This window comes from Neltuma alba, unplaced genomic scaffold (genome assembly GCF_004799145.2).
Source record: "Neltuma alba isolate B1F8T4 unplaced genomic scaffold, ASM479914v2 tig00010661_pilon, whole genome shotgun sequence".
Lineage (NCBI taxonomy): Eukaryota > Viridiplantae > Streptophyta > Magnoliopsida > Fabales > Fabaceae > Neltuma > Neltuma alba.
The window spans coordinates 448,799-461,126 of record NW_021635506.1 but is presented as its reverse complement, the minus strand read 5'-3'; the positions used below and the strand labels follow the sequence as shown (position 1 = coordinate 461,126).

The window sequence follows — 12,328 nt, the reverse complement described above, 5'->3', positions numbered from 1 at the left end:
TAATAAAAAAATGATAAATATGTAAACAATACAACTTATTTTTTTAAAACACTTTTATTTGTAGAGAGGGTAAGGGAGAAAAAAATTAGTGAAAAAAGAGATGAAGGAGAATAATTAGAAAAAAAGATATAAATAAGACATATAATTGATTGGGAATAAAAAAAATTACATTAAATAATCAGGCAAAAAAGTGCATTCAATAATCAAACAAATCTAAATTGATGCTTATAAAAATTACAAAATCCCTTCAAAGATTTGATGCTTGTATTTCAAATAAGATGAAGTACATTATAAAGATTTAACTTGCTTAAGGATTATAATATGAATCATAACCCAATTCATAAATCACGTATGTGTAAATCTAACCATGGTTTAAAAAGGTGTTTAGCAACCTCCAAACCATGGTTTCAGAAGCACTTTTCCGTAAAACGAGGCAAATTCCTTCACATATTTACTTCGTAAACTATAAAAATACTTCTGAAACTATGGTTTGGTTTCTATCCAAACATCCCTTAAGTGTCTATTTGGGTGGCCCCCAAAACCATATTTTGGGAGGCAAAACCATGGTTTGGGCGAAATGTCACCCAAACAGCATCAATTTTGGGCTAATAATCTGAAACTATGGTTTGGGCCAAAACCATAGTTTCAAGAGAAGTGAATCCATTCTGCTTTTGGTTCAAATTGGAGAGTATGATTGTGCCTGTCAGAGTAGATTTCAACAATAATATGATTTTAACATTCCTCAATTATTTTTTATGTACATATTTAATCTTATATCTTATAAATATATACACATATTAATTACATTATCTTATGTATTATTAATTATGTTGATAAAAAATATATTATTAACAATTTTATTCCTTCAAAATAAAATATATCATAAAATCTATCTTTTATGTAATTATCATATTAACTTATGTTTTTTTTTAGTAATTTATGTATATAAAAAGTGTTTCTGATAACAACTATCCAAACACTCTTACTTCTCAGAATTACTTTTTCACAAAATTTATTCTTCACAAAATCTATTCTCCCCAAAATCTATTCTTCAGAAACTATTCTTCAAACCATGGTTTGGTTTCATCCAAACACCCCTAAAGCAAGTTTGTCATCCCCACCAACTAACCTAACTCGGTGCATAATCAGACAAGAAGCTCCAATATTTTGGAAAGATGTTTGGTAAACACACCTGTAGAGTTTTACTCCCACAAGGAAATGCCACCATGAAACAAAAGTATAATTCAAGATCTCACGAGGTATGCATCATTTGAGGTGTTGAAAAAAGAGATAATGCTGATGCTATAATCCAGCAATAGCAAAACCTAAAATAAACTTGAAAAAGGACAACTTCAAACTAACATAAATACCATATGCAGGAGGTACAAAGCAGAGAAGGCGAATGGCGAAGTGCTTCCTTTACAAGAACCGATGACTTGGGCAACCTGAATGCGAGAAGGCAACCATGGCACTACTCATTTCATGGTTATCCCTCGAATAAAACATCATTCTTCAAAGAGTCAAGCCATATTTGGTAGACGACTCAGAAATATGATCCAGCTGAGTATTGGAGATCCATATGCCCTCGTAGTTCCATTTTCCCAAGGATGCGCCCCACGTCGTTTTTTATTCCCCTCACAAATATAGTGATGTTGGGTAATGTCATATTATCCTACTTAATTAACATAATTAACAGGTTTATTGAGTTTCTCCTTTTCACCTATTTGTGCTTATTTAGGATAGTGTTCAAAAGCAATTATAAACACGTTTCATATAAGTAGAAATAAAACTCTTTTTAAATATTTTCTCGTGTTTTGTAAATCACAGTTAAAAAACTAAAAAAAACCTTTCATTTGTGCGAAAAGGTTGCGAAGCAGATCCGGAGAGATCACAATGCGCTACTCATCTGGCGGTGGGGTCGATTTAATTCATCTCATAATTACAAAAATTAACAAATAATTACGAGAACACGCCAAAAATTATTGTTATCTCCCAATGTGTATACGAAAAGTGTCTTCCAAGTTAGCTGCCGGAACACTTTTTATTTTGTGCCACCCACCTTTGCACGTGGCATATATTAACGACTCAAAAGCAAAAAACTCTGGATTCAATCCCCTTTGACCATTTTCGCTTTGAACAACTCTCTTTTTTTAAGAAGTTTCAGGTCTGAACAAGTAGCCAGGCACATATCTCATCTCTTTCTTTTAAAGTTTGGGAGATCCAAATCTAATAATAACAAATTCAAAGACAAAACGGAACTGCTTGCTTTTTTTGTACTATGACTTGTATTATGATGAAGTTAAATTATTATCGATTCATCTTTCTACGCCTTTGGGAACGTGGGACCCCTCTTTAACTTTGGTCCTGGCCTTTCGACCAGTCCCATCCGTCCCTTCCATTTATTTTGATGTGCTTCCATTACCCTCCAAACACCTCTCCACAATCACAATCATCCTCCTAGCTTCCCACTATCCCCCTTATCCCCCTTCCCCCTTTTCCATTTATTTTTTAAAAGAAAAATTAATCTTTTCATTTCAATAGTTTCTTCTTCTTCTTCTTTTTTTTCCGGCCTAATGGCTTAAATAGTTTCTATTGCCTCTAGTTCTAATTATAAAAGTTAGTTAACTAATTTGAGAAGATTAAAGAAAGAAGTTAAGTTAGTTATTTGTAATAAATATATGTTGTTTTTTCTAAAATATTCTTACTAATTAAGTGTATTGGCTAGAATTATCATTGTTAGAAAGACTATCTTAAAAAAATATATAAATATGAAAAACAATATAGACTAGGATCTTATATTTAGAACCAAAATAAAAATCAAATAATGTCTTATATTAAGAACCGGAAGTAGTATTTTTTACTGGATTATGACTCAATATTTAAAATTTTTTTAGATATAACTCAGTTTCTAAAATTTTGATTTGGTTATGATTCAGGTCATGAATTTTAATTTGACCTAATTTAATTCTTATAATTTTGACTATTTAAAATATCTGTCCTTATATTCTAAAAAATAAATTATATATTTTATAAAATTTAAGGGCTAATTTGGATAATTAAAATTATGATGGACTAAGTTGCAACAAATCAAATTGACTGATTAGGTTTTAACAAAGTCAAAAATACAAAAGATTCAATTGTATTGAGTGAAAATTTAAGGATCGAGAGAAAATTGACTCAAAATAATCTGAACACAACATTAATTTTTCCGTTAGTTTAATAATAAAGTAGTGGCATTCTCGTGAATGTTTAATATTTTGAGGGGAATTAAGTACACGCGTCCGCTGCTTGCTGCTCCTCGAAACGCGGCGCTCGCATTCTAAACCACGGTTTATAAATGGCCCCGGTAATTAACTATGGTTAGTTTGTCTCCTTGCTGCAATCAAACCACTTGTTTTATAAGCCCGGAGCCATAGATCCGAAAGCTAGAGGAACAAAACAAACAGAGCCCAGGAAATTTATAATCCACCGGAGAAATGGCGCTATTCCTGGACGAGGATGAGGTTTGGAAGTGTTCCAAACACCCTTCCAAGCGACGGAGGAGCGGAATTTGCCCTCTCTGCCTCCGCGAGCGCCTCCTCGCTCTCTGCCCTGAATGTGGTAACCTCCGCCCCTGCTCTTGCTGCGCCACCAGTTGTTCCTCTTCTTCATCCTCTTCGTCTTCCTTCTCGCGTTTCTCCGTCCACGCCACCGGCGTCGGTGCAATCGGCCGCGTACATAGCCTAATGGACAACGAGCCCGGCTTGCGTCGCTCTCGGTCCATGGCGATTCCGTTTCTCCGGTCTCGGTCCAGATTCTCCGGCAGCGATAGGGGTTTTGATCCCGATAGCACCGATGAATCTCCGGCTCTGAACAGAAGCAGGTCGACGAGGTCGTTCTGGTCAATGTTCAAGCCTCACAAGAAGGACAGAAGCGAAGTGCCAGAGGATCAGGGTCGTAGGAAGGTGTTAGCAGGGGAATCGGTTGGGGATGCGAATATGAGGACAGCGACGACGATGATGATGAGGTCGAGGTCGGTGGCGGTCTCGGACTCTGGCGGTCGGGAGCGGAGGCCGTCGGCTAAGGGAAAGGGATGGTTCTTTCCGAGTCCGATAAAGGCCTTCCGGCAATCGAAGGCATCGAAAGTAAATCAGGAAAGGTCTCCTTTGTATAGAGGTTAAAATTTTGATTCTGTAGATAGTGGCAAAATATAGAGCTTATATCGGAAACAAGAACTAATCATTTTTATTGTATTACACCACGTTAACAACCCAGCTAAATTAAACCTTACCATTCATGAAAGTAAGCGATCCATATTTGAATTTTGGTCCCACTTTTCATGCGGAACTAACTCCGCTTCATTTCTTTCCTTCGATTCATCATGTCAGATTTTGATTGTTTCCATTCTTGTTTATGGCGCTGTTTCTGGATGATTCTGGGTACTCACTCTTATTGGTGGATATGTTGATTTTTCTTTCCATGAAGACGAATTTCTTTTTTAAGAGGAAGGGAGCATTTTTAAACTTTTGACTATTTAATTCTCTTTCATTAATCTTGTCTAGTGTGCGTAAACATTTTAAACTCTGTTATTGAAGGGAAAAAATCCGAGTTACTAAAAAGCGTAATATCTTCTTTGTTAACTCAGCTAATTTGTAAGTAAAGAGCAAATCAATACATGAGAACTGGGGGAAGCAGTTTTCTATCAGTTTAGCGCTCTAAAGATTGTGTTTGATTTTAGTGATTTTTTTTACTTTGATATTTTAAGTACAAAGTATCTCAATTTCATTCTTCAAGCTTGTTTATTTCAATCGCAATGGTCCTACAGGGCTTTTTGGACTTTTTATCATTGCACTAAATTTGAACGTTGACATTAAAAGCATTTTTTTTGCGTGGAAAACACCAGGCCACATGAAAAGTTATATTTGTCTCAGGGAGTGAACTAAATAATTGGGAAAAAAAATCAGTAAGTTATATTAAATAGAAAAGTTTCTTTAAAGCTGTTTTTTTTTCCCCCAAAAAAGAAATCATTAACCCCTTCTAATTTAGAAGAAGACGATGATCAATGGAGCCCTCAAACCTCTCGGGTTCAAGTATTTTCTTGCAACTCCAACGATTTCTTGATAGGGTAAAAAGTACCTTCTCCGCAAGTTAAAAAAAATAATTACAAATAATTCGACGACTTTTTTTAATCTTTCGTATTTAAATACCATTAAAATTAATTTGCATGCCAGAATGTAAAAAAAAAAAAGAAAGTAAAATAACACAGTCTTTGAGCGTAATTTCTTCTCCACATTAAGAGTTCTTTGTGATGGAGCACCGGACTACTTAGGATAAATACCGACAATTTATCTTAATTATTGGGCCCAATATTATTATACCAAAACTACTAAATTGCCTGAGAAAAATAAATTAGAGAGGAAAAAATTGGGAAAAATGACCCAAAAAAACTAAAAATTACTAAATACCAAATAAGGAATGCTAACAAAAATTTGTTGTCATTTGCAAATTTAGTATTGTCAACACCAAAAACCTGATTTAGGATTTAATAATTTTTGGCTTCTTTTTTTTTTAAATCATTTTTTCAAAAAAATTTACTTAACTGTGATGTAGCTAGCAATCGATGCAGTGAATTGAATACTGACATGAAGATAATTGAATGAGTGGGCAAGAGTTTTTGGTGAAAGGTGGAAAGATGAGAGATCTTGTTTTGGTGGTAGCATTCGGAATTTTGCGAGAGGAAGAGATTGATGGCTTTTATTGTGTTGATTCCGCCAAATAACACGTCAATCAACTCTACGCAATTAATCTCATCACCTAGACATGTTTGGCCCCCTCACATTGCTCATCAATCATCCTTTCTTATCATCCCCTTTTTCTTTAAAAGAAAATCTACACAAATTTCATTCTGTATATACCACCACCCGTCCTTATCATAAGATTTAATTTATAATTGTAAATCACAAACTATACTTTATATCAAGAAGAGGAGGTAGTATTGTTTATTGACAAAATCATTACTTATTATTGATTTTAATTTTGTGTTCTACAAGGCCTAGCTAACATACATCCAAGCATTTGAAGCCAAAGATATTATCGGCTGATTATGTCCCATGTGGAGCTGAGTTAGATGAGTGGCCAATTTGTAACTTGGAATCCACGGGGACTTCAAGGGGGTAACTATAACTAGCAAGTTATAATATATGAATGTACCCCCTTGATGGGCTCTGTGATTGCTCCAATAATAATGTCATTTACATGTGTGTGAGTTTATATATATTGCATAAGATTATTATTAGATTAAAGTATATATTTGGTCCTTTAACTTTATGTAATATTTTAATTCAGCCCCTTAACTTTAAAAAAAGTATACTTTTAGTTCTTTAACTTCAAAATTAGTAGTTTCAAATGATAATTTTTTTTTTGTAACAATCATTGTTGTTTTGAATATTAAATTTAATATGTTAGAATTTAGTAATATTTTGTCAGCATTCAAAAACTTAATATCATCATTTTTTGTTAACAGTTTTGGGATTAGAGGACTAAAAGTATACTTTTTAAAGTTAAGTGACCAAATTAAAACCTTATGTAAACTTAAAGGATTAAAAGTATACTTTAGCCTTGTTATTAATAATTAAATGTTATATATAATTAAAATTATTATTGAGATGACAACAATATGTTATCGAAAACACAAATGATGATTAGCTTAATCAAGTGGCCAAATAATAAGTGCTAAAGCACGATGAACGTCGCTTACCTCTTGTTTAAGGGACAGATTCCTTCAAATCATCATTGGTGGAATATTTTTAAATGCACAAGAAACCACAGTCACTCTATTTTGTAATCAACAACTGGATTTGAGAGGGATATGTAGCACCCAACACATACAACTGCCTTAATCCTGATGATGCGCTTCTTGCTTTCGGCTACTAATACTTAAATATGAAACGATCATATATGTATATACACGTATAATTTATTATAGGAAATACATGAACATTGGTCACATATATTATAAATACTAAGGTTTTTTTTTTAAAAAAAAAAGTTTGGCATGACGTGGGGGCCCACATCGAAGTATATAAAATTATGTAATGAGAAAGGGGCGTTACAGATAGGAGAATGTTATCACGTGTCGCGGTGTTGACTAGTAGTGTGACACAACATTGGAGACAGAAGAAGCCATATCTAATTAAACAATGCAACATTCTGATGGTTCACATTGTGAGAACCAACTGTTTTTACCCAATTCACATGCTTGTACTTTTTCTACTGCATATTCAGATTCTTCAAGCTGATTCGAATCTTGGTAATTAATTTGTTGGATGCCCTCCACATGACTGTCTATCTGTCCAACAAAACAGCTTTTTTTTAAGATATGGACAAGTTACATCCTCAATATTCTAAAGTAATTTATGAATCATCTCACACCTTAAGTTAATTTTTTCAGTAACACCCAATGTTTAATAAATTTTTATGTATCTACTACTTTAAAATATTTTTTAAATTTCACTTACTATCATAAGTTTCGGGTACACATTATTGTTGAGAAAAATGCTTTAAGGACAAAGTTGAATAAAAAATACCTTAGTATGTGCAGTATGCCACCGGAAAAAAAAAATTAAAATGCTGAATGAACTACAAATTAGTTTTGTATGCCAAATGATACTAAAAACATATTTCAGGATAACAAGTGTTACTAAAAAAAAGTATCATTTTTGGTGGTTATGCAAGTATGTCCACTACAAAAACAAAAAAAAAATTTCAGGGACGACTTTCAACGGTGACATAAAATGTTACCCTTAAAAGTGTGACTTTCAATAACGATATTAAAAGTTGTCGCTAAAAATCTTACTTTCAGTGGCTGTCATAAATGTTGCTGTTAAAAGTGTATTTTTAGTGATGGCTTTTTAGATTTGCCATTGAAGATCAATTTTTCAAAGTAAGATTTTTAGTGGCGACTCCTAATTCATAAGCAAGATAGATTCTTTATAAACTATAATAGTTACTGTCGCAATCTGTTTCAACTGATCATGAAAAGGCTATGTGATATAGGTTACTCATCAATGATTAGTTCTCTGGTTGATCTCTCCCTACCATATATATAGTGTTCTAGATGAATGTGTAATAATTGCGGGTAAACACATAGATATATCATGAACGAATAAATCTCCCTCTACACGTTCATTTTCAAATAATAATGGCTTTAAAGTTGGCAGGTGCCTCTATAATAATATACATTAATATATCTTTTTCGGAGTGTCTGTGAATTTGAAGGGCTAGGAGCATTTCATTTATGAAGACTATTATGTGGACAATAGGGACTGTTTAAGAAAGCATAGGCAAGAATGCAACTTCTAGAAAAGGAAATTCATCTTCATTTCCGGAGCAAAAATTAAAGAAGCTATCTTTCCACTTCAAACATATATAATTCCGACCATAACAATTGACACACACATTATTGGCTATAAAGCTAAGAGCTAGGGAGGCGCATGATCTGCGTTAGCCTTCCTCCTTTGTTTCCTCAACTTGTTTTAATAGGTTAAAATCAATGAACAATATATAGGGATCAAAAAAGCATGAAACTCTGAACAAAGCCATAACTATCCAATGGGGTTTCCTAAAAATGCTCCATGGGAACAGAAGCAAGGGTACATGCCTCTATGTAGTAGCAGAATGAAGTTGAAGGATATACATATATACATGTGTGTGTGTGTGTGGAGACAATATTCGGGTTCTCACATGCGGCATGTGTTGACTTCATTACCAGAAATACTCCTCCGGTCCTTATTATAAGACCCAATTTGACTTTTTATTTGGTCCTAATTATAAGACCCAATCCATTTCTCTCTTATATTTATGTATTTTTTTCAAGATAATCCTTCTAATAATGATAGTTTTAGCCAATATACTTAATTAGCAAGGATATTTTAGGAATAACAACACTTATTTATTATAAAACCAACTTAACTTACTTCCTTAATCTCCTCAAATAAGTCAATTAGGTCTTATAATTAGGACCGGAGGAGTAATTAGAAGGCCACTCATAGTTCAAAAGTTATGTAACAAACAGCCAAACAAGTCGGTACAGTGAGATTGAAGCCTCAATGCATATTGCACACGGAACAAATCATACCCCATACCCCCATGGATCTATATCCATCTTTCTTTGCTTGAGGAATATCCTTGAAGAAGTAACATTTGATTTTTGAGGGGCCATGGCTAGCTTCTTCTATCTTTCTTCGGGTCACTTTCTTTCGTATAACTAGCCCTCTTGTCTTTGCTTTATATTTTTTCGATCCTTAAAGATATAGATATCCACCATGTGACGCGTGGTCCATATGCATGAGGCCTTTAATCTTCATGTGGAGTTGAATTGCTAAGGACGACGGAAATGATAGACTACTTCTGGTTCTAAATATAAGAGCTAGTTGATTAATTTAATTAAATTAAAAAAATAAGTTAAGTTAGTTATCTATCATAAATAGGTGCTGTCTTTCCTAGAATATCATTACTAATCAAGTTTATTAGCTAGAACTATCATTATGAGAAGGATTATCTTTAAAAAAAATAAATATGAAAGACAAAGTGGATTGACATATTATATTTAAGACAAAAAAAAATCAAACGAAATCTTATACTAAAAAACTGGAGGTAGTATATTGGAGATAGACACCACGTAGACAAATGCCTATAAATGTGACTCAATGAACAGTTCATATATTATAAGGGGAGAAGGAAAACGTGGAGGGGACAAAAAGATGGACAAGTGAGAAAAGTATTTTTCAATTTTCATGCCTTACTCTACTGCTTTTCCAAAACAAGACTTTCTCAACAGTCAAGAGATAATAATAATATCTTTCTTGGTTAAGTGAATTTCTCCCTGTTCTTGCGAAGGAGTTCTGAGTTAAGAAGATACTCGTGCGTACACGTATTGCATATTTACTTATGACGTATACATCTGGAGGCTTCTTTGTGATTGATAATAATATACCACATACTTCGCTTTGGCGTTATTGAAGTTTGTTTTCTTGTAGCTTTTGACTTTTCATATGCCTTGGTTTAGAATTACGTATATGCTTCTTCTTCAAGCATCCGACTTTTTATATAACAAACACACATCTATCACATCTCTTTGGAAATGGGATGACTGCCTTTTTAATACAAACGAGGTAAGAATGTTTATCTTCGTTCCTTTGACCATGAATGTCGTCCCTAGTTCCAATATATATATATATATATATATATTGCGCCTAAGAAGTCTGAAAAACCAGGTCAGAGCTATGAATTCGTCTTGATTTGTTTCTTAATTAGCACTATTATATATATTCCTTGCATATTGAATTAATCCATGAGCACGCAGTCTAAAAAAACCAGCTTATCGTTGTGAATATTGTCTTGCTTGGTTTCTTATAACACCATATAAAGTTCATACATGTAACACCAGCAGTTTTGTGAGGCAGTTGACTTTCGCAAAACTTACGCCAAATATTTTAGGAGATACACAGGATTCGATGCACTGAGAATTCATTAAATACGTATACATATATACACACACACCCACAGAGATATACATATATAGAGAGAGTCCAATTATAGATGGTTTCATCCGAGAAAAAAAAACCAGATTGAATACTAAACCATTTGAAATAGTGGTACAAGTGTCAGTGAGTCAAGTTGGGATCAAACAGGTTATATTAAAAATAATATAACTTAATTAAAAATAACAAAATATAATGATATGAATAATTACTAATGACAAAATATAAGAAAATATAATAACAGTTTGATTATAACAGTAACAAAGTATAACGATATTAAGAAGTTTGATCTTTACGATTCTTTAATAACTAAAATTAATAATTATTGACACAAAATCATCATTAAAATTCATTCAAATCTATATGATTGAAATATTAGGAGCTCAATGAACAAAAATAGAATTAATAGCAATATAATCATCCAAATCGGTTTCTATCGGTTTATCTCGATTTGACTGGATTGATACTGGTTCAACACCCAAACCAAATCAAGATCGGTTGAATCAGCTAGTTTGATCCTTTTTTTTCCCAATGGTTCCATCCCTCCCAAGCCCCAATAAAGGTCAAAAATTGTTTTCGTTTCATATAATAAAAAGAATGAAGAGATCAAAATCTTCGTCGTGCTCTTATTGGTTTCTGTTCACACAACGCATTCTATGTATTTCCAAGAGATTCATGAATCTCATAAAAACCAAAATAGAACGAAAAAAGCACGGAAGAAAGTTACTCCTATATATTTGACAATGTGCACATAAAGTCATTACATGTTCCCTTATTGCATAATCCAACACGATTATTAACAGCGACCAAGTTGGATGAACCCTATACCATCATTCGGAAAAATAAAACAGTTCCATATTATGGGACAAACCTTGTGGGAGCTGCCTTCACAATACAGTACAGCATCGAATTGAAGGCAAACATTCCTGATCCTAAGGGACCGGCCAATGTACAGATATATATACAATACCTGTAATTTGAAGCGATACTATTTCATGAGCTGAGGTAAAGGACAGAAAAAATCTAGGAGAATGGACGGAAGATTCATATGAATGTGGGATATTATGGAAGGAGAGGAAGAGGGGTTCAATTGTGCAATGCACCGACCCAAAAAGGAAAAGATGGTACACACCTTTTGGTAAACCATCCGATCGATGAACCTGAGCGGTAACTTTCGTAGCCAGGAGCCCAGCAAGATAAGCCACACAAACAAAAAGCCCTTTGAACATCGGGGCACTCCTTAACCAAATCCAACGTTGTTGTCCCCACCTTCCTCTTCACTTTCCCTCAACACCTCATGTGCTTCCTGTTGTCTCCTACACGTGATCCTGTCCATTCCGCATCTTCCTCTCACCTTATATTATTTTTTTCATCCTCGACTTTTGAATAGTATTATTTCTCTATAAAAGCGTGAAGTGAGTTTTCTGCTACGAGTGACTCTCTGTTCAACGTATTCGACAGACATACCCACACGAATGTCTAGTTATTTTCTTCATCATCGACTGATCAAGAGGAAAGTCCTCCTCGTCCTCTGAGCCCTCTGCCTTGCTCGAGAGCTCATGGTCATGGAGGCCTACGTGATCTCACGTGGTCCAAGGACCTTTACTTTTGAACGAAACCGGGCAAGGATCGTGAGATAAATATATTTCGAAGTGCATCTTTTTGTGAAAGAAAGAAAATAAAGGAGTACGAAGTGAAAAAAAAAATGATGAGAAAATCAAGTCATGATGATGGAAGCTCAAAGAGGGGCAAACTTTTCCATGACCACAACAGGGTTTGTGTGGGGAACTTTATTCTCTAGATTGGTG

General features: G+C 34.0%; 1 protein-coding gene and 1 long non-coding RNA gene across 2 annotated transcripts; one reads left to right on the top strand and one right to left on the bottom strand.

The window, feature by feature from the left end:
• The first annotated feature begins 3,422 nt into the window (after positions 1–3,422).
• LOC114758007 (uncharacterized) lies at positions 3,423–4,481 on the top strand. The gene has a single exon (XM_028946997.1). It carries the CDS (start codon positions 3,477–3,479, stop codon positions 4,158–4,160), a length of 684 nt encoding a protein of 227 aa, XP_028802830.1. The 5' UTR covers positions 3,423–3,476; the 3' UTR covers positions 4,161–4,481.
• Positions 4,482–11,217: 6,736 nt separating this feature from the next.
• LOC114758066 (uncharacterized) lies at positions 11,218–12,314 on the bottom strand. The gene is made up of 2 exons (XR_003741742.1): positions 11,653–12,314; positions 11,218–11,490 (listed from the first exon to the last, which is right to left on the bottom strand). It is a non-coding gene; the product is annotated as an uncharacterized LOC114758066 (long non-coding RNA).
• Positions 12,315–12,328: the final 14 nt, after the last annotated feature.

Excerpts from the sequence above, each read along its gene's own strand:
- LOC114758007 (XM_028946997.1), top strand. The coding sequence starts at position 3,477 with ATGGCGCTATTCCTGGACGAGGATGAGGTTTGGAAGTGTTCCAAACAC.